At 40.4% G+C, this 20,118-nt stretch overlaps 1 protein-coding gene across 2 annotated transcripts in view; it reads left to right on the forward strand.

Annotated features, from left to right (window-relative positions):
* The window catches only part of LOC144655453 (protein mono-ADP-ribosyltransferase PARP14-like), a 55,811-nt gene that overhangs the window by 29,365 nt on the left and 6,328 nt on the right, over positions 1 to 20,118 (forward strand). Inside the window, exons 1-11 of one of the 2 annotated variants that reach the window (XM_078515701.1) lie at positions 335 to 762; positions 2,776 to 2,865; positions 5,978 to 6,223; positions 6,857 to 7,027; positions 7,910 to 8,161; positions 10,413 to 10,682; positions 11,042 to 11,284; positions 12,650 to 12,883; positions 13,549 to 15,875; positions 17,656 to 17,877; positions 18,386 to 19,982. In XM_078515701.1, the coding sequence (XP_078371827.1) occupies positions 414 to 762; positions 2,776 to 2,865; positions 5,978 to 6,223; positions 6,857 to 7,027; positions 7,910 to 8,161; positions 10,413 to 10,682; positions 11,042 to 11,284; positions 12,650 to 12,883; positions 13,549 to 15,875; positions 17,656 to 17,877; positions 18,386 to 19,982 (6,001 nt within the window). In that variant the 5' untranslated portion in view covers positions 335 to 413. Of the gene's footprint in view, positions 1 to 334; positions 763 to 2,775; positions 2,866 to 5,977; positions 6,224 to 6,856; positions 7,028 to 7,909; positions 8,162 to 10,412; positions 10,683 to 11,041; positions 11,285 to 12,649; positions 12,884 to 13,548; positions 15,876 to 17,655; positions 17,878 to 18,385; positions 19,983 to 20,118 lie in introns of those variants that run through there. The other variant, XM_078515702.1, reaches the window with a different exon arrangement.

Consider the following 20,118-nt stretch of genomic DNA (forward strand, 5'->3'; position numbering starts at 1 on the left):
AATGTTTGCCCCCTAGCGATCCCAGAATCCTCCACGCAAAACACAGGATCCGATTAGTGGCAAATCATTCGTTGGCTAAAAAAAAAATAGCACGCATCGGCTGGTTATTTGCGTTTCCCTATTCGACCCCCTCCCCCCCCCCCCCCCCCCTCCTCGTTAAATATTAACAGCCTGGCTTTAATCTACTTTAAGCTTCAAAGCTTCTCGTTTGTCAATGTTCATAATTGTGGTGTGGGAATTGTCCCGCCCGCCCACACAACGTGACCTTTGATTTCCGGCTCATTTCTGAGAAATTTGACAAAGACCCTTTTGTCAGCACTTTCCGAGACGATTGGAATGTTTTGTTTTAGTAGTCTTGACGAAATGACCATTTTTTAACTCAATCAAGGGTGTGCTAATTATTCTCGGAGAGGATGCCGTGTCCTCGCTGTGGAAACACAGACTCATCTCATACGTTAAAGTGTTGTCTAAATTCCAGTTTTCTTCCTTCACGTCCTGGAAGTTCTCCGAGCAAAATTGATCATGGAATGACGGCACGAACGCTGCGGTTGCGACAAGGAAGTGCGTCGACAAGACGGCACACTGGCCATTATCATGGAGTAGTAGACAAGAGTCAGACAAACCGAGGTTCTCGTGCTCAAAGTGCTCTAAGCAATAGTGATCATGAAATCAAGGCAAAAATACCGGTGCAACGACGATGTTCGTCGGCAAGCGGACACATTGACGATATTCGTGGAGTAATAGACAAGAGAAAGATACAAGGTAAATTATGCTGGAGGTATTAATGGCTATCCATATTTTAATATTTCATGAACCCGTCTAAATTCGCTTTAGTGATTTGTTTTGTTGTTTTGCGCCAACCTTGCAGCAATCGTGTTCCCGTTCTTCAGTTCTCTCGTACTAAGATCCTATTAAAGTCGCTTTATGGGACGTCGCAATTCAGTACTAAAGTGCATTAAGGTTCTATTAATTCAAGCGAAAGTAAACATCCCTGTTTTCGTCGCTTTGATATAGTTAATCAAATTTGTCTGAAAATCCAACCAAGGTGAAGAAATTGGCTTTCTGCTAATCGTTTACTGGTGCGGCATTTGGCCGTTTAAACTGCCAGCATAGCGGGGATTTGACCAAAATTTTTCCAAAAGTCAAATAACCGGGGGTTTACCGGGGGGTGATGGGCGGTTTTGAAATTGTCTGATCTACATACCCGAATGTTTTGTGCGGCATAGCGATTACTGGGACGCTTATTTCACCGATTTAACGTTAGTCATATTCAACCTTTTTCTCAATATCGACTGAGAACATACAAGATAATGTTGTAAGATTACTTATTGTACTTCCTTATTTTAACTTCCTTATTTTCCTGGAAGCCCCAGTCTGTCATCATGGCACTGCTATATTTTAATATAGTAGAGTTGACTCAAGGGTTGACTTTGACATAATATTGAAAGGTTCTTTAATTAAAAAAAAAAAGATTGCGAAATTGGATATAACAATAGAAGCTTAAGATTAAGAGTATGCTTCACAGATGAAAGCGTGACGAGTGATAAAGTGACTTCAGGAAGCAGGTCAATAGAGTCTCTTCCTTTTTCAAAGAGCTTTTCATTGAACTAGTATACAAATTTATGCTTATTTGACATGGTGTACATGTATAAATTGTGAGGTTTTTGCACAAAAGACTATTCCTTATTATAAGAAATCGACGCTTGTGTCAATTATGAGGCCGGGGTTAAGGTTTTTGAAATTAACGCGACGCGAATCGAAATTAACGCGAAAGAGAGGGTGACATTTCAATATATATGAAATTACTACGACGTAAACAAAAAACACTTTTTGAGACAACAGGAACAAGTTTATTTCGACGCTAAACATAAAATCCGAGACGCAAAGCGAAGAAATCTGACCGCTTCGAGCGTTCTACACAGTTTCAGTGATACTGGTAGATTTTCACCCTGATCAGGAAATAATGCTTTTCCTAGAAAAATGAACGTCTGAACTGTATCGAAAAATTGCGGCCAAAGTAATGGAAATTAATGTCGCAGAAATTAACGCTCCACTTAATTAACGGCGCGGAAATTAACGCCAACATTATCGTGATTCATGTTAACGTGACTTAAATTTACGCGAACTTTTGAAATTCGCGTTAATTTCATGAAGCGTTAATATCCTATAACAAAAAACATGCATTGGAACTTCCCTTGACTGATTAACTTACACAACATTCACATACATGTAAAGGCTATTCCTTAAAGAGGCCATATGTCACGAGGATTTCACAGGTTTTTGGTCAAACCCGTTCTGGACTAAGTGGTAGGCAACCGTAACCCATAAAAAACATTGCCTTTAGACACCTAAAGGAAGATATATATTAACCCTATTCAGACCGGGCTTTTTTGGACCTTTTCAGACCCGGGTGGGGGGATTCCCATTATGTTTGGGTTTCATGCGACAAAAATATAAATTTTGGCTGTTTAAAAATCAGATAAAATCCATGACATGGTCTCTTTGATTTATAGCATACGTGAAGAGCACTGTTTAATCTGGATGTAGTAGTAAGGGTTTTTATAATTTATGTCTTATAATTGGCAGTGATGATAATACTCAAAGTCACCTAATATAAATACTCCACTGCACGCGGAAACTTCCTGATGGACACAATTAAACTTAGTTATTGCGTGCAATGTCGCGTGCAATGTTGCACCGTGTTTGAAGGCCTAGCCTTGTTAAGGTGAATTAATCAGTTCCTGCTATTTACAAAATATTTTTCTTTACCATTAGAACTCAAAAAGACCCTCCCAGAGATACCACAAAAATGTATACCGATCAAGTCAGAAGCGGGATGTGAAAACGGCACTGGTTATGTCCCTGGTAAGTAAATCACTCAAAAGCAAAGGTAAATTCTGTCCTCAGCTGAGCAGAATGGTAGTCTATTTTGGCCACACTTAACATCTTTGAAATAGTGCTATTCGTCCTTAAGAGGGGGGTATCGGGGGTGCTAAATACCGCAATATATATACCACAAAAAAATTCGTTAGTCAAATTTCTGGTGTTATTTTCTCTGGTATACTTTCTGTCGGTGATTTCCTTCCGTGATGTGATGACAGACAAGAAAACAAGTTTTCTTTATGAGGATAATATTGACGAGTCGACTAATCGTAAACTACGATCCACGGATGCTGTTCCACCCGCCATTCGAGGTTCTATTAAACATTACTGAAACCAGGTTATCCTGTCAGCCCGGTTGTTGCAAATCTCTGCCATCTCTGCAAATCTCTCCAAAAAGCTGGAACAGTTACGTTTATAATAAAGAAACATTCTGCCGCATCCTTTTTGATGTCACTCTTAACTCAATTGTCCCAAACATAGCCTTTACTATTGAACCTGAGAACAACGGACAGATACCCTTCTTAGACACCCTGGTATCCAGGGGCAACGACGTCATAACGTTTACAAGAAAATCTACTCACACAGACCGATATTTTGACAATGCTGTGTGGACCGCTTTTATTCACACCACGAACCACAAGCAAATGTCGTTTATAAGATCCCATGCGCCGACCGACCGTGGAGCTTTATCGGTAAGACCGGAAGATGTTAACAAACAATGAAGAAAAAACGTATTAGAAACACAAAAAGCTTTAAAAAAAGGTTCTAACATCGCTTCACATGCCTGGTTGAACGACCGTTCAATCGACTTTGACAGTGCGCGCGTGAGGAATTTTTGCGTTAGAAAAACTTTGGAATCCTGGCACACAGCAATTACGAACCATGCTGACAATAAAGCGAAACAATTACCAAGACAATATTCAATTTTATTTTGAACCTCACATTAGGATTTTTACTCGCACGCAAGCAAACGTGGCATTGGAAATTGGACAACGTAAATTTGACGCGCGTAACCGCGCACGTAAAATTTCATTATTACGTACGTTAACGTGCGTAAACAAAAACGCGACAGTGGAAATCCACCTTTAATGTCAATAAGATCGTTAATGTAGTTCGGCGCTCTGCCAGTATAGCTTTAAAAATAATAATTAAAACTTTAAAATCAATTCTGAATTTAACGTAAATACCAAGAAAAAACGTGGCATTGGAAATTGGACAACGTAAATTTGACGCGCGTAATCGCGCGCGTAAAATTTCATTTTTACGTACGCTTATAATTTTTACGTACGTTAACGTGCGTAAACAAAAACGCGACAGTGGAAATTCACCTTTAATGTCAATAAGATCGATAATGTAGTTCGGTGCTCTGCCATGTATAGCTTTAAAAGTAACTTTCTGTTTCTAAGGCTTTCATTCTTTTACATTCTCGTTCCCAGAGCCTCCGTTTCTTTTGGTCACGTGGTCGGCGAAACGGAAGGCTCTGGTAACACTGCAACCGGATGTCGTAAAATCCACGACATCCGGTAGCGCATGCCCACTGCATAAATGTTTGTCTGCGCCTGCTCAGTAAAAGGACGGGGAAGGCTGGGGCTGACTGAGACAAGAAGAAAGCGAATTTTGAAAGAAGATTAGAGATTCGAGTTTGGCATTCGAAAGAGCTGTACAGTAATCCTTGCTACAATTGTCGGAGGACATCAAGAAACAAGGAATGGCATAGTAAGCCGCCCTGCCTGCTGTAGTCGTTAGGTAGAACGACTGTCTTTGTGTTTTGCCCGCTGGTTTTGGCAATTCAAGTCGTTGACATTTTAACTTACACAATTCGATTCGTTTGGAACTCATTGAATTGCATGGCTGATAGATGTGTTCTTGTTGTGTCGTCTCTACACGCAATATTATCTGTCGGCAGCTGATAGAAAAGTTAGAATCCAGAGGAATTGGAGTTATAGTGTTTAAACATGGAGTCGAGGATATCATCAGCTGATAACATGCCGACGGTTGATGATACTGTGAAATTTATTTATGGCCATGCGGAGGTATTGTAGAAAATTCAGAACTCAAAAGCCTCTGATCGACGAGGTATCATTCTATTGAGTAGTGGTAAGAAATATCACATTGAATTTCAAAGTCTTCATGTATTCATGAACTTCATTTAGTGTGTATATTTTGTATAAGCTAAGTTGATAGTGCAAATGTTTGCAATATTTTTAATGCAATAAAAAGTACAACCGAGTTACACCTTACAAGAGATGTACCTGTCATTTGTTCATAAACAAAGGTCTGCTTCGTGAATACGATATTCCAACAAACTCCCAGTGTTATTCGGTCTTTTTCCGGTAACATTTTCAAACTTGCCCGCTACATCTTCAATTGTTTCGATGACCGGAAGTATAACCAAAATTGCGTAAAAACGTTCCGTTTTTTACCTAATTACGCATGCAGTTTTTATCAGCCAATCCCAAACATCATATTTTTTACCGTTACCAGGGCCACTACGTCATGTCATTTAAAAAATACGCGTGGCCCTGGGGAAGAGGATGGTTCTTTCATGGCTTCATAAAATTTCTGTCTGTAAAACTTTAAACTTTAAAAAACTTTAAACTTTAACGGGTAACCAATGTAAATAAAAATATCAATGGTACATGAAAGGGTAACCTTTCCTTTTGAAAATGGTATATTAAAGAGTATGGGTCTGTCCTTAGCACAGCTTCCCCGTATAAATTACTGATTACTGTTAAGGAACCTCCCACCTCCCTCCCCCAATCCCCCAGAGATCTTAGGCTTCCAAAATGGAGACGATAACCATAATAAGCAGCTAAAAAGAATAAACTATATCTCTTAATTTCTCTGCTGTGAAGAAAATTTGAAAAAGTGAAACAAATAATGTGCTTGAATTTGTGTTTTGGAGTAGCCCTAAGACAGAAAAAAAGTTTCGTCTTATAGTTCCGCCACTCCACTGCGCTCAGGAATTTTGCAAGCAATGTCCCGCGCAATGTTACACCGTGTGTACGGGCGGCGTCATCAAGGTGAATACTTCCCGCCATTTATGGAATATAACTGGCTCCGTTAAGCAAAACTTTTTATTCTTTTTGTCTAGAACGCAAAACGCCCCTTCCAGATATCCCCAAAACAGACGGACCAATCAAGTCAGAGACTAGTGATGAAATCCACACTTCTACTACTGAACTAGAAATGAAGCAGAAACTCCCTCTTCCTCCTATCAGTAGATCTGGTGCTCGCCCAACTATTGATGATGATGACAAAACGTTGACTGAAAGAAAACAAAAATTGACATTAGACTCAGAAGAGGAGGTAGTGGTGAAATTATCTGGACAAAGCACAGGTAACTTAATCACGGGGGTGGACAAAAACTGGCCCCTACTCCGCTAGTCCATGGACTACCCAAATGGACTACCCTAAAATGAACTACGCATAAAAGAATTACAAATCCGTAAAGTACTATTCCGAGAGATAACTATTTACTGAGCTTCTGTTAGGACCTCGGTAGGCGAGCTCGGATATCTCGTGCCCCCCGCTAACTTGTACTAACTTCCATTTCCCTTAGATTTAAACCCCACTTTTCAGTCATTTTTACATGGTTATCTCGAAATAAAAAACTAAGGTAACTTGGAGACCAGAATCGTGCCCTGGTACATCAATATTTGAAATAAAAAATATGTATATCCTCTAACAGTTGAAACCAATTCTGGCGCGCGCTTATTGGCTACTCAACCTCCCGATATATCCTTTGCTTTTCCCTTTCGAGCACTCGTGCGCGAAAACTAGTACTAGTTAACGGAAAAATCTAGTAAAAAGTCATCCTTAAAGGCTATATTATCTTACTGTTTGAGTATATACTATATCAAGCACAACCCAACTAGCTCTGACTGAAGATCTAAAATGTGTCATCAACTTGTCGAGACTTTCCCGACTCTATTCTCGGAATTCCGTCAGCCTAACCTTATTTTGCTTTCAGTTACTGATGACGATGAAGGTCGAACTTTATACGTCAAAGGATTCGGAAAGACGACATCAAAGGAAGAATTAACAATATATTTTCAATCACGCAAACAATCTGGCGGCGGAGATATCAGCTCGATTGACCTGAAGGAAGACGAAGCGATCATTACGTTTGAAGAAGGCGACGGTAAGTTGTTGTTTACATCTGTTCTTGGTGTTTATGTTATTTTGCAGTTCTTTTTGAACAGCATTTCATTTTCTTTACTTTTTGTGAACTTATAATTTCCGATTTCCTCTGTGGCGTGCACCTGCAGAGAATTATGGTAGTTGTATTCATCAAAACAAATCCAGTCCAAGATGGCGGTCGCATGTCGTGTCTGCATCGCAAGCTGGCTGTATTCCTACAGCATTCCCACTACCATAATTTCCTGCAGGCGCGCGCCATAGAGGTGATCGAACATTGTGAATTTTTCCAAAATTTTTAATTTTCGCATTTTTCATTATTTCGATACTTCGGATATAAGGTCTTCCGGGTTTAAAAGAAAATTCAGTCAGCTTTTGTTATAGCGGACACGCTATAACGAGGGGTTGCACGTAACAGTACTTGCGACTAATTAACCTGTGGCCCTCGGATTCAGAAGTGTTGCCTTTTGAGAAGGGACGGAAAACCAGAGATCCCGAAGAAAAACACTCGGAGCCAGGCGAAAACCAACAACAAACTCAACCCATGCACATATGGTACCGGTCCGGGATCGAATCCGGGCCACATTGGTGGGAGGCGAGCGCTCTCACCTCTTGTACCATCGCTGTTCGCTAGTTTTCTTCTATCAGAAAACTCACTCTTTCATTGGGCTGACTCGTTGGTTTTCTGACTGATTGGTCAACACGTGAACAAAAATCGTACGCGTGCATCTTACATGGCGAAATCTATATATTACAACAGAACAGAAGTGTGTTCGTGATTACAGTTTGAGCCCTTTTAAGATAGCATGGTAGACATTATAGAGATAAGTATGCTCCCTACGCTGGTTAAGTCTGATCCTATGAAGTGTTGTTATGTTTTCCCTAGTGGCAAAAGGTGTGATCGCGCATGGCAATCACTGTTTGAACGGCGCAACACTTGATGTCAGCTTTAAGACGCGTCGAAGTGATAACGCGAGGAGCAAATCCATTCAGGTAACTGGTCGTACAGCAAACACCACCAAAGACTCGATTTGGAACTACTTTGAAAACGAGCGGCGTTCCGGAGGTGGAGAGGTAGAAACTGTCGATTTGCGAAGTGACACTGGAGTAGCTTTCGTAACATTCAAGGATGTTTATGGTAAGTGATATATTTTAACATAATTATTTATCAGCTACAATGACAGGCTTAAACTCAAGCAAACCACACATTCTACAAAAAGTCCCTAATTATTAATTACGGTTCAGCAAAGGGGTCAAGTTCCACAAAGTAGTAAAAAGGGCATGCTACCAAGAAAGTCCACATAATATGAGCTGTAAAAATTCCAAATATCTCGTGCCTTTTTAAATCTGTCAAAGGTGTTGAATTGTAAAAAAAAAACACAACATGGACAAAATGTGGGATGTACAGAGCACGCTTTATTACCGCGAGCATGCTCCTAGTGTAGACCGCTGACCTAAGCTTACCACAAATGCTACATCTCCGAAAGTTACGAAGGAATGATAAAAGATAAGACTCAATGGCTAAGCTGTGGCTCAGTAAAATATATATTGACCTAAAGTTGTTGACTCAACAAAAAAAGTTAATAAAAGTGTAACTAGAGTGAACACTATCTGGGGTTTCGACGTATCCCGGCTCCATTACAGGGATGGGCCACTTGGAGTGATAATCAATAGTTACAAGGTAGTTCCGACCGCAGAAGGTCTGTGCCAACCTTAGCCCAGGCAGTGCTGGAATCTTGTGTCACTTATAATTAAGCGGTGCCGATTTTCTAGACACACCGGACTCTTCTTTATTTCTTCAGTTATTTCTGCAGCCATGTCAGGCCGCGACAAGACATTGCGTTCTTTCATTTGTGTTTTGCCAATACCCAGTTGTCCCCTTAAACGTTTGAGTGTGCCTGAGAGTTCTTTTTCAATTTGGGAATACTTCTGATAGGTGGACGTGAGTGCCTTTGATACGTAGGATGTGGGTTGCCCTTCCTGAATCAGTGCTGCAACCAGAGCTTTTGAGCTGGCATCCACTGGGAGGGTTGACTTTTCTTTGCATCATAGTACCCCAACACAGGAGAGAGAGCAAGAGTTTCCTGGACTTTCTTGAAACTGGCCTCGTGCTGTTTCTCTCAGTGCCACTCTCTATCCTGATGCAACAGCTGTATTAGGGGTGCTAACATAATGAATTATACCCAACAGTCTCTGAACACCAGCCAGCTTCGGCATCTGGACTACTTCTCTAACTTTCTCCAACTCTTAAGTTGCGTTAAAAACTGTGACGATCTTAAAAGCAGTTGCGAAAAGAAAGCCTAAAAAAATTGTGCTTAGCGGGACTCGAACCCTGACCATTGCGATACCCAGGGCGTCAGAGTGCGGTGAAACGGGCATACAAGCTCTCTCCTACAGTCTTGATGCGGAGAGGGATTGGTACTAGTCCGCTTTTCCGCTCTTGACTCGCTGTTTGGAAAATGGCGGATGAAAGATGAAGGCAAGCTCATATTTATTGCTTTATATCACGAAATCGATGTAATGCATAAACAAATTCAATATCTGGTACTGTTCTAAGGGATACACAGACAATATGTAGCCCTTAGTGTATATTAGATCTTCTTCGTGTTTGTGTTTTTTTCTCTTGTAATATAAATGTAGTGTCGAAAATAGGCCGTCGAGCAATGCGGTGCGAATGTCGTATCTTAGTAGCTCTCGCGCTACGCGCTCGATCTCTTCGCGCTCTGTGCGCTCTGTGAGCTCGACTTGTAAGCAAGTCTAGGAGACCACTGGACATGACATTCATCCAAACTATGTGGGAATACTGGAACGTGGCGTGGGAAGCCGAAACAAACGCTTATTTTTGGAATCTCTACATTCCACTGTAAACACCGGAGACCACCAGCCTTTCCTTAAAGGCGTATTTACAACTGATTACGTCCCTTAGGGACCGTCACAAGTTTTAAAACTATTCTGTTAGTCATTTTATTTTGAGGAAGGCAAAAGAAAAGTTGCCGAAAATTAATTTTAACATTTTAAAGGTCAAATACAACAATCTTTTGATTTTTATTATGGCGCTGACCGCCCAAACAACACAGTACGAAAGTTCTTGGAAAGATTAAATTTGTGGTCACTGACTCAAAGAATTAAAAAGTGGGACGTTTCGATTAAAATACCACGATTTTCTTTAGAAAATAACGCTGACGAAATTAACGTTCCACTTTATAATGTGTTATAAATTCTTGAGTTGGTGACAACAATTTTTTTATTTTTAAATATCAGCATGCCTGACTTCAACAGCCAGACGTTTAAAGATCTAGATCTCGGAAGTTTATTATGTTCTAGAAGTAGACAACTATCATACACGTCTCATTAATTTATGGTGGATCATTCTTTGATTATAATTCCAGTTGTTAACAGTGTGTTACAACAAAACAAGCATATCCTTGATGGAGTTACCCTGAGTGTCACAGCTTGTAACAACACGTGTGGCTTGCCAAACAAAGAAGAAGCTCAGGAATCAAGAACCATCGAAGTAACTGGACTTGCCCCTGCAACAACCAAAGACTCCATTACGATGTTTTTTGAGAACACGAAACGCACCGGGGGAGGAGAAGTTGAGCATGTTGATTTTATGCCTGACCTTGAGATTGCTGTCGTGACTTTTGTTAAGGCCGAAAGTAAGTACGCCCATGAAGGCCATACGAAAAATACATCATGTCTGCTCAGATCACCGTCCCGGATCCCAAGTTATATCTAGTCTTGGTGCATTGACTTAGAATTTGTCCCTGGTGATGTCGCTCAATTGACGGTTATAGTCAAACATGTCTTTTTATAAAACTAAAACTCGTTGGTACCAATGCAGTTATATGCACCTGAGAAGCTGATTTAGTCCAACGAATGCACCATTTATTCACCTCTCCTTATGTTCTGAGGGCCAGCCAATTGTTACTCTACCAGAAAACAAACAAGAGTCCTATAGAGTATGGTTACAACAATCATCCATGGAGGTCCAATAACGAAATTCCTTACGTTTCAGGTGCACGTGGAGTTGTTAACAAAGGAAGACTCACCCTTGATGACGCACAACTGAAAGTTACTATTAAACCACCGGAAAAGAAGCCACCCACTGACACTAGAAAGCTTCTTGTAAAAGGTCTTAGTGATAGGACTACGTTGGATGGGCTTCAGTGTTACATGGAGGTCGTCAGCAGATTGGAAGTATTATCTATTGAGTTTGGAGAGCAAGGATGTGCACTGGTCACCTTTAATGAAACATATGGTAAGTTTGTATAATTTCCCCTTTTGAAGTCAGCGCTCGTTTAGTAATTTACCACTCAAAGGGGGTATTTTTTTAAACAGCTTCTTCGTTATTGTGTTGTATTAAAAAAAGATGCTTCTCTACTAACGAAGTCACTGAGTACTCTTTTCTTGTCGCTACTGTTGCAACTACATTATTTTTGGTCTTGCTTGTTTTCGTTTCACTGTAACATTGCAGTTCCCTTCACATCTTTCTGGATTGATAGAGATAGAAGATAGAAAACTTTATTAGAGTGCCAGAGTCTTGTAGCCTGGGATATATACCCATACTTATTAGGGGACTTAAGAACTGACTAAATACAACTAGTAGTGCCAGTTAGTAAAAGGCATATGTATATAACAATTACAATCTAAAATCTATGATTTGAAACTATGGCTCTGTGTAAAATCTATGATAAAAATTTTTAAATGTGAACAAAGACCAGCTAATTGAACTGATAGCCATTTTTACAAAATACTAGAATCAGTATTGCGATTTGCAGTAGACAGTTCTGCAGATGGATTTACCAACAATCTGTTTAACTATAATTACGTATACATTTTAGGGGCCTCTGCCCACCTTAATCAGAGTGAAAAGGGGTTGAATGCATTGCCGGAAATTTTGTAAAAGAAAATTAAAACAAATTTCTCAAAACGTTTCTAAAAAAATTACCTTATTCTCACTAAATTTCACGAGTACTTAATTTCGCGAAAATTCAAGAGCCATATTTTGCGAGTACTTAATTTCGCGATTTTGAGAGGAAGGTGCAATTGGAGTGTATTAAATTTCGCGATTTTTATCTTTTCTTCAATATGAAGCTTTGACTTCGAAACTGTAACAACATAATTAATATGAAAGTCATCATTAAAACAGTAAACAAAACAATGTACACATAACAAAACAAGGTATTCAACAGTCTAGATCCCTAATAGGTTCCTCTACGACTGCAAGAGCGAGATTTTGAGGAACTTGACGGCAGAGAACAGTTCGAACAGTGCGACTGAAAGAGTGGCAGATAATTAATGGACAAAATTAAACAAAAAACACTAAACATGAAGCTCACACATGTTAGAATAACCAGGATAAAACACATCGAGTTTCATCATTTTTTTAAATTATCAGTACGATATTAAATTTCGCGATTTTAAACTTCGCGTGTCCTATATTTCGCGAGTATTAAATGTCGCGATTTTTTCAAAATCGCGAAAATCGCGAAATTTAGTACTCACGAAATTAAGTGAGAATAAGGTACATTTACCACATAATATTTTCTTATTCTTTACAAGGATGCTATATCAATTGCTGTTAGTGTCTTTGTGGACGTAAAAATTACAATTCTTTCGGCAGACTATCACGCCATTACACAGACGGTTGCGAAAAAGCTGCTTGAAGGTAAAAAGCTATCAATAGAGCAAGTTCCTGTTTGCAATTGCGTGCAAGTAACAGGTCTAAACAAGGACAAAACCACCAAGGATGCAGTTTTCTACTTCTTTGACAACACCAAGAACGGTGGCGGTGTTACCAATGTAGAACTTAATATAAAGGAAGGATGGGCATTGGTTCACTTCGAGGACCCACGAGGTATATTTCGTCTACGAATAAACTAAGAATATTATAAAACGTTGTCATTTACTGACGTGCAGATGTATGCTTACTTCAATGTCTAAACCTTGATTTACCGAAAAGTGGTCATCGTCTGTCATAGTTTCTTAGATCCAATAATATCTGGAGACATTATAAAATATAAGCGTTCTCAAGTTGAATACTCGGAAAAAAGATTTTCCGAGTTCCCCCTTCGGGAGTCGAACCCATGACCTTCCAAAATACCGGTTGGACGCTCTAACCACTGAGCTATGGGAGACTCGTCGTGAGCGAGGTCATATACTAGGTTCTTATGTGTGACACATGTCCTGCCAACTGCAGGCTCAAATATGTCTAAATGATAAATGTGGATAAATGTTTATCCAAGTTGCCATTTCACTTTACACATTATAAAATAGTTCCTTTACTTTTCGGGATCATGATGAAATTGCGTTTGAACTGAGTAGAAACTACGCCCTTTGTATGCTGCCAGCAGGTAACCATTGTGACGTATTTATGTGTTTGAAAAGACAGTTAAGAGGCGTGCTTTTTGTCTAAACGATTCCATCATTTAAGTTCAACGATAAATTCAAATTTAATGTAAATTTAATAATACGTTTACATAATCGCAACAATTAACCAGCTAGTTAATTCTTCTTTGACAGTTGTGAACAAAGTTTTGTCGAAGAGCCACTCTCTCAACGGTGCACAGTTGAAAGTTAAACCCCACAACCCTTTTCTCGGAAAGCCGGTTTCTCAGCCGGATGAGCATGAAGTTGAACTGACGAAAAGTATCCCCGTAGACGCACAAGTAATGCTTTTTATTTTTGAACACTGCAATTCTGACTTCACAAAGATCCAGCGTCTACATGGCGTACAAATTATCTGGGAAAAAGGCGATAAAGGTATCACTGTTACACCTGTAGATAAAACATCACCAGGCAGTAATAGATTTGACACTGCATGTGAAGACATCACTTCTTTCATAGATGCATTTCTTACAACAACTACACATGTCCTGCCGGAAGCTTGGCGCGCTGTGGCGGATTACTTTCACAAAAATGGCAGTTCTTTGGAAGAAAAAGTGAAATTTCACTGTTCAGCTCAGCAACAGGCAATTGCCTTAACAGGAAAGAGGAAAGATGTGGAGGGCCTCGTGGAAGAATTACAAGAATTGAACTCAAGGATCGAGAAAAAGTTGAAACTTGAGGCATCTAAAAGGACCAGTGTTATTGATATTCCACCATTTAAGGTTCAGTTCTTGAGGGTTCTAGACTTTGAAAAGAAACTGGAAACCCAATACGAAGAAACGCAAGTGTGCCTGCTCTTGGACAAGGGAAAGGTTGAGATTTGTGCTCCTCAAGACACTGCTCATAAGGTTACTGCAGCAATATGTCAAGCAGTTGCCAACATAAAAGAATTAAGTCTTGAAATGTCCCAGAATGCCGTCGAAATTCTAAGGAGTAAAGCGTGTCAAACATTCATGAAGGAGCAATTCACAGCCAATAACTTACAAGCTGCCTTGGCTTTTGATACAGAGAATAAGGAAAATGTAGTCGTCGTGGGGATGACACCTGAAGTTGCTAACAAAGCGTCTGAGTTGGTAAAGAGGTTGGTTGTGGAAGAATGCCTTGACATAGATGAGGATCATGTTCAGCTAGACAAAAGTGAAAAGTGGCATCAGTTGAAAAATGAACTGTCCGAAAAGTGCATTGTAAGCCTTTCTTTTGATAGAAGCAATAAGAAAATATGGCTAGTGGGAACAAAGAAGGGTGTTTCGTTTGCCCTGGAAGCTGTCAAGCGCTTCTTAAAAGAAAATACCATTGTCAGTAAAGTGGTGGAGCTCCCGAGAGGTTGCAAGCGGTTCCTTGCAAAGTACCAAGAACAGGAACTTCGACAAATAGAAGACGAACTAAAAGAGCACTTTACACGTATCAAGGGAATTGCAAGTAAAGATTATGAAGATTTGGTTATCTCTGGAACGACGGATGGAGTTGACAAAGCAGCGATTTTGATTCAAGATCTGGCGTCCAAAGTTGCACGCCAGACGTTTTTACTAAACAAACCAGGAATGCGCAAACTACTGGAACGAAGCAAAACCAAGAAAATGCTGAGTCTGCTGGAGAATGAGAACAGGTGTGTAATAGAACACTTTGTGCCTCTTAAAGATGCTACATCAAAGAAACCAGAACAAGAGGAAAAGGCAGTAAAAAGAAAGAAGAAAGAGAAATTGTGTAACTTCCTTACACCGGAAGGGAAAAACATTATGGTTTATAAGGACAACATCTGCGACCGTAATGTGGACGTCATTGTGAATGCAGCAAATTCTAAACTCCATTATAAGGGTGGCGTCGCCAAAGCCATTTCTGATGCAGCAGGAGAAGCAATCAAAAACGAATGCGAAAGATATGTCAACGACAAAGGGCCTGTATTGGAAGGACAAGTAGTCGTTACGTCTGCAGGAAAATTGCCATTCAAGAAAGTCATTCACGCCGTGGGACCAAAATGGAGAAAGGAGGCAGCGCGGGAAAAGGCAATGGGTAAATCTCCGAGAGAGGAGAAGTTCCTACGCTATGCGGTAGAAAATGCTTTAGATGCTGCTAAAAGCTTTAAATCAATCGCAATTCCTGCAATCAGTACAGGCATCTTTGAATTTCCATGTGAATTGTGCGCCCAGATTATGGTTGACTCTGCACTAGCGTTTTTCCAAAAAAATCCAAGTTGTCCTTTGTCTGAGATTCAATTTACCAGCATTGACGATGACACTGTGAAGGCTTTTGTCAAAGAGATGGATTCCAGATTTCTTCCTGATCCTAATTATGAATCACCTTTGAACCCAAACGGCAAAATAAAGGTGGAGAAAAGCAAAGGAAGGAACAAGACCGTTCCCAATCCGCCCTCAGTACAAGCATCTGTTGATATTCCAAATGTTATCAAGACAACAGAAGGCTTAAAATTGGTTCTCGTGATTGGTGATATGTCTCAAGAGCGGGTAGGTCGCAAACATTTTATCAGTTTATGAACTTTTTTTTCGCTGTATATTACCATGAAAATAATAGTACTTAACTCTCTTCACTACTGTTTCGGTTTACATCTCAAGAAGGCTTGTGAGTTAAAATTTTGTCATCCCGGTCTCTTCGTGAAAATATAAGAAGTATGGTACTAAATAGTCCAGTCCCTGAACTCTCTCTTCCGCGCGCCCTTTACAGGGGTTGAACCCAGGCGCGAAAAGAGAGAGTCCAGTTCCCCCCCCCCCCCCCCCCCGATATCAGAGCAAAAACCACATTTGGCAGCAATTTTGAAAACGCGCGCACATAGATGGCGAGTTTAACTAGGCAACCGTCTACTAAAGCAGGATCACCGGGAATAACTTTACAAAGAGCCTAGCTTGCCATACGTATACACTTAAAGATAACGGCCAAAACACAAATCGCTATCCGTCAACTATTCCTGGTCCTGGTATTTTGTACCTGTTTATTGAAGTGGCTTTGGATGCAAGTTTACACAGTTTCTTCTTGTATTTATTCGCGCGCTTGGTCGCGAACTTGAACTCGTCATTTGTTCGAGCACTTTTAGCTTAGCTAGCCGCGTCTTGAATACCGCTAGGATCAGATATGTCCATATCATACTGTATGAAGACAAATAAAGATGGTACATTTTAAGCTCGATAGTTAAATTAGATTGATGCACTGTTCATTATGTTAGAAGTGTGGTAGCATGTGTGTTCCAACGTTAACACCAAACACGTGCTTTGTTCAGTTTTGATGTACAAAAGTAGGGCAGAAAAGCACTGGGGTGTAGAGCGCGATGTATGCAGCAACATCATCAGTTTTAAAAGGCTTTAATTTCTAGCTTGTAATTATTTCGAATGACGTTTCGATGAATCGATTCTTATGAGTTCTATATGTGAAAGTGTGAAAGTCTCGCTGCATATGATCAAAGACTTTACAATGTGGAATGTAGAGAGTACTAGTGTTAATTACGCACTGAATGGTTTTGCTTTAATTGAGTCAGAGTGTTAATTAACCACCATTAATAAATCCATAATGTGTTGTTTACAAATTCAAATGTGATTCGTGTGATGCTGATTATATAGGCTACACTCGCCGACACCATTTCCAACGCATTGGTGAAAATAAGCACCCAGCTATCGGAAACCACCTGCGTGACGCCCACAGTCAGAATAACAAAGATCTTAACAAGCAATTTACAATCCTGAAGAAATTTCGCGGGAAATTTGAATGCTTAATCTGCGAAATGCTCTTCATCACAGAAATGAAACCTAAACTGAACACTCAATCTGACTCAATTAAAGCAAAACTATTCAGTGCGTAATAAACACTAGTACTCTCTACATTCCACATTGTAGAGTCTTTGATCATATGCAACGAGACTTTCACACGCATTCATATAATTATATAGAACTTATCAGAACCTGACTTTTAGAATTTAAAAATGATGAACGATTCATCGAAACGTCATTCGAAATTATTATTGCTGATTTTTATTCCTAATTGTTTGTCGAAAGCCTCCGTTATTAGAATTCTAGCTTGTAAACAACAAATGATGTAGAAAGTGGGAAGCTACTAATGTAAGCGCATTAAGCCGCTCTGCTAGCGTCGAAAAGTACCTCACTTCCATACAGAACCATTAAGAGCTATATTTAAATTGTATCTCGAGTACAGCTAAAACGTCCACCATCGTTAAGTTAGGATCTTGTACAAGGTTATATCTTTATATACATTAAAGAAGCATTTGTTGTCACTCCTTAGGTTGATGTCATCGTCAATTCGACGTCACCAGACCTTGATCTTACCAAAAACGCAAGTTCTAAAGCCTTGAGTGCTGCTGCTGGTCCCATGTTACAGCAAGAATGTAAGGCGATTGGAAATGTGAACACTGGAGACATTGTAGTTACAAGCGGAGGAAATCTTAGGTGTAAGCATGTCTTCCACACTTCATGTGCTGGATGGAGCCAACAGAGCGGAGAACAGGTACAAAATGATATTTTACATCAAGAGCTCACATATTTAATTTCCAGTTCTTGGTCACGACATTTTGTAACCTAACTGACAAGAGACCAACAAAACAAATCGCGACTTCAGTACACACGTTGGCTTTTTATTGTTGCCTCTCTTCGGATTGATTTCCGAAGGTGAAAGAGATAACGCCACCGGCTAGACTTCCCTACACAAAGACGTAATTATCCTAGCAGAGATAAAGTTGTTTATGTACAGCCAGTACGATTTTGTTCCTTTTTATTCGGTAGTGCAAACTCTTGCCTAGCACTCAAGCTACTCACCTAACCCAAAGCGCATGAATTAAATCTCAAATCAGCGAAATGAGAGGCTATGGCGCGATGCGAGCGTGGGACAAACACAAATTGTGTCCGCGATGGGTATCGAACCCATGATCTCCCAAACACCGAGCGGGCGCTCTGTCCACTGAGTAGCACGTTCGTGACATAATGAGTATCAGGTCTTTTTTATTTCGTGTTTGTAGGTATTGCGCGACATCATAAATAAATGCCTCAATGAAGCCCAGAAACGAAGCCTTGTGAGTGTTGCAATCCCTGCGATTGGGACTGGAAATCTTGGTTATCCTCGCGATCGTGTGGCAGCTGCTTCCTTTGACGAAGTTTTGAAATTTAGCAAGAATAATCCAAGCGGCACTATAAAGGAAGTCCATATGGTTGTGTATGACAAAGATTTGTCATCGGTTCAAGCTTTCCAGACGGAGCTTCAAAATAGGAAAGGAAGTAAACCAGGGCCACTGCCAGCACCACCAGCAGCGGATCGTGAAAACAAAAAGTGTCGTAGATGGCGGCGGAGAATGACTACCAAAAGGCCGGATCCAGATGAGCTGGTCGCTGAGGAAGATTCCTGTGAGAAGTTTGCCGAAGACTTGGATCCCTTAAAGCCTGCGATCGCCATTGGCAGCGTGACTGTTCAAGCTAATACTGGTGACATTACCAAAGAGGTAACCGATGCAATTGCCACGTTATCCAATGAGAATCTAGAGGTTGCACTTGGCGGTGGCACAGGAAAGGCCATTCTTATGGCTGGGGGACAAACCATTCAAGCAGAATGCACAGCACTGGGGCGTCAGTTGCCAGGTTCTATTGCAGTTACTGGGGCTGGAAAACTGCAAACAAGAAACATTTACCACATGGTACCCGGTTACGGAATGAGCATGCCCTCCATAAAAGATTGCATTTTTAAGTGTCTTCAAAAAGCTGATTCACAAGGGTTGACGTCAATATCATTTCCAGCCGTCGGGACTGGTAACATCCACAAAGGTGTAAAAGAAGTTGCTGAAGGGATGTTGGCTGCAATTTCCAAGTTTGCTCAGGAACAACCAACGTCACTTGTTTTTATTCGCATTGTAATTTTTCAGCCACATATGCTGCAGGTCTTCCGAACTGCAATGGGGGCATGCATCTCGTCAGAGGAGAGCGGACCAGGATTCATGTCTAAGATTGCTGGCTTGTTTGGATTTGGAAAAATTGGCCCAGCAACTCCGTATACCAGACCATCAAAGACCAAATTGAGCGAGAAAGCACAGAGCTACTTGGACATTTTTGCAGGGACTAAGCAAGATATCGATAAAGTCGTCAAAGAAATTGAACAGGATGTGGCTGATCAGTGTAAACTAAAAGTGATTGAACGTGAAGCCATAAGCAAACTCTCCAAACAGCAAAAGCGGAAAATAAAGGAATTAGAAGTGAAACACGATGCCGTTGTAACCATCGAAGAGGCAGTTGGCCGCATGAGTATAAGGGGTGATGCAGAAGACGTGTTAGATGTTGCCACCACAATTCACGAAATCCTCAACCAACATATAGAGGAAGAGCACACTCGAGGGGTTGAAGAACTCGTCTCCAAAAACACCCAGTGGTTCTTTAATGATGATGATGGCAGTCTGGAACCCTATGACAACAGCATTAACTTGCAGATAGAAAAGGCGTTTGGTGATGGCCGCAATTCTGTTATAGTCTTAATCGACGATGTCAGATGTGAAATTGACTTCAAGAATATGAAGGAAACTTGTCTTGATGACCGTGATGAAAGAGGTGTCGTCCGAAAAGAAATCGGGAAAGGTAAGTTATTTTAACTAAAAAACTAATTGATATCACTTCCCATCTCATGCGATATAATGGTTATACCGTTACTGCTATTTGAATACATAAAGCAAGTTCAATTCTGGGAAAGAAACATTGATTCGCTTTCACATAT

Source organism: Oculina patagonica, chromosome 5 (assembly GCF_052425735.1).
Source record: "Oculina patagonica isolate OP01 chromosome 5, crgOcupat, whole genome shotgun sequence".
In the NCBI taxonomy this organism is placed as follows: domain Eukaryota; kingdom Metazoa; phylum Cnidaria; class Anthozoa; order Scleractinia; family Oculinidae; genus Oculina; species Oculina patagonica.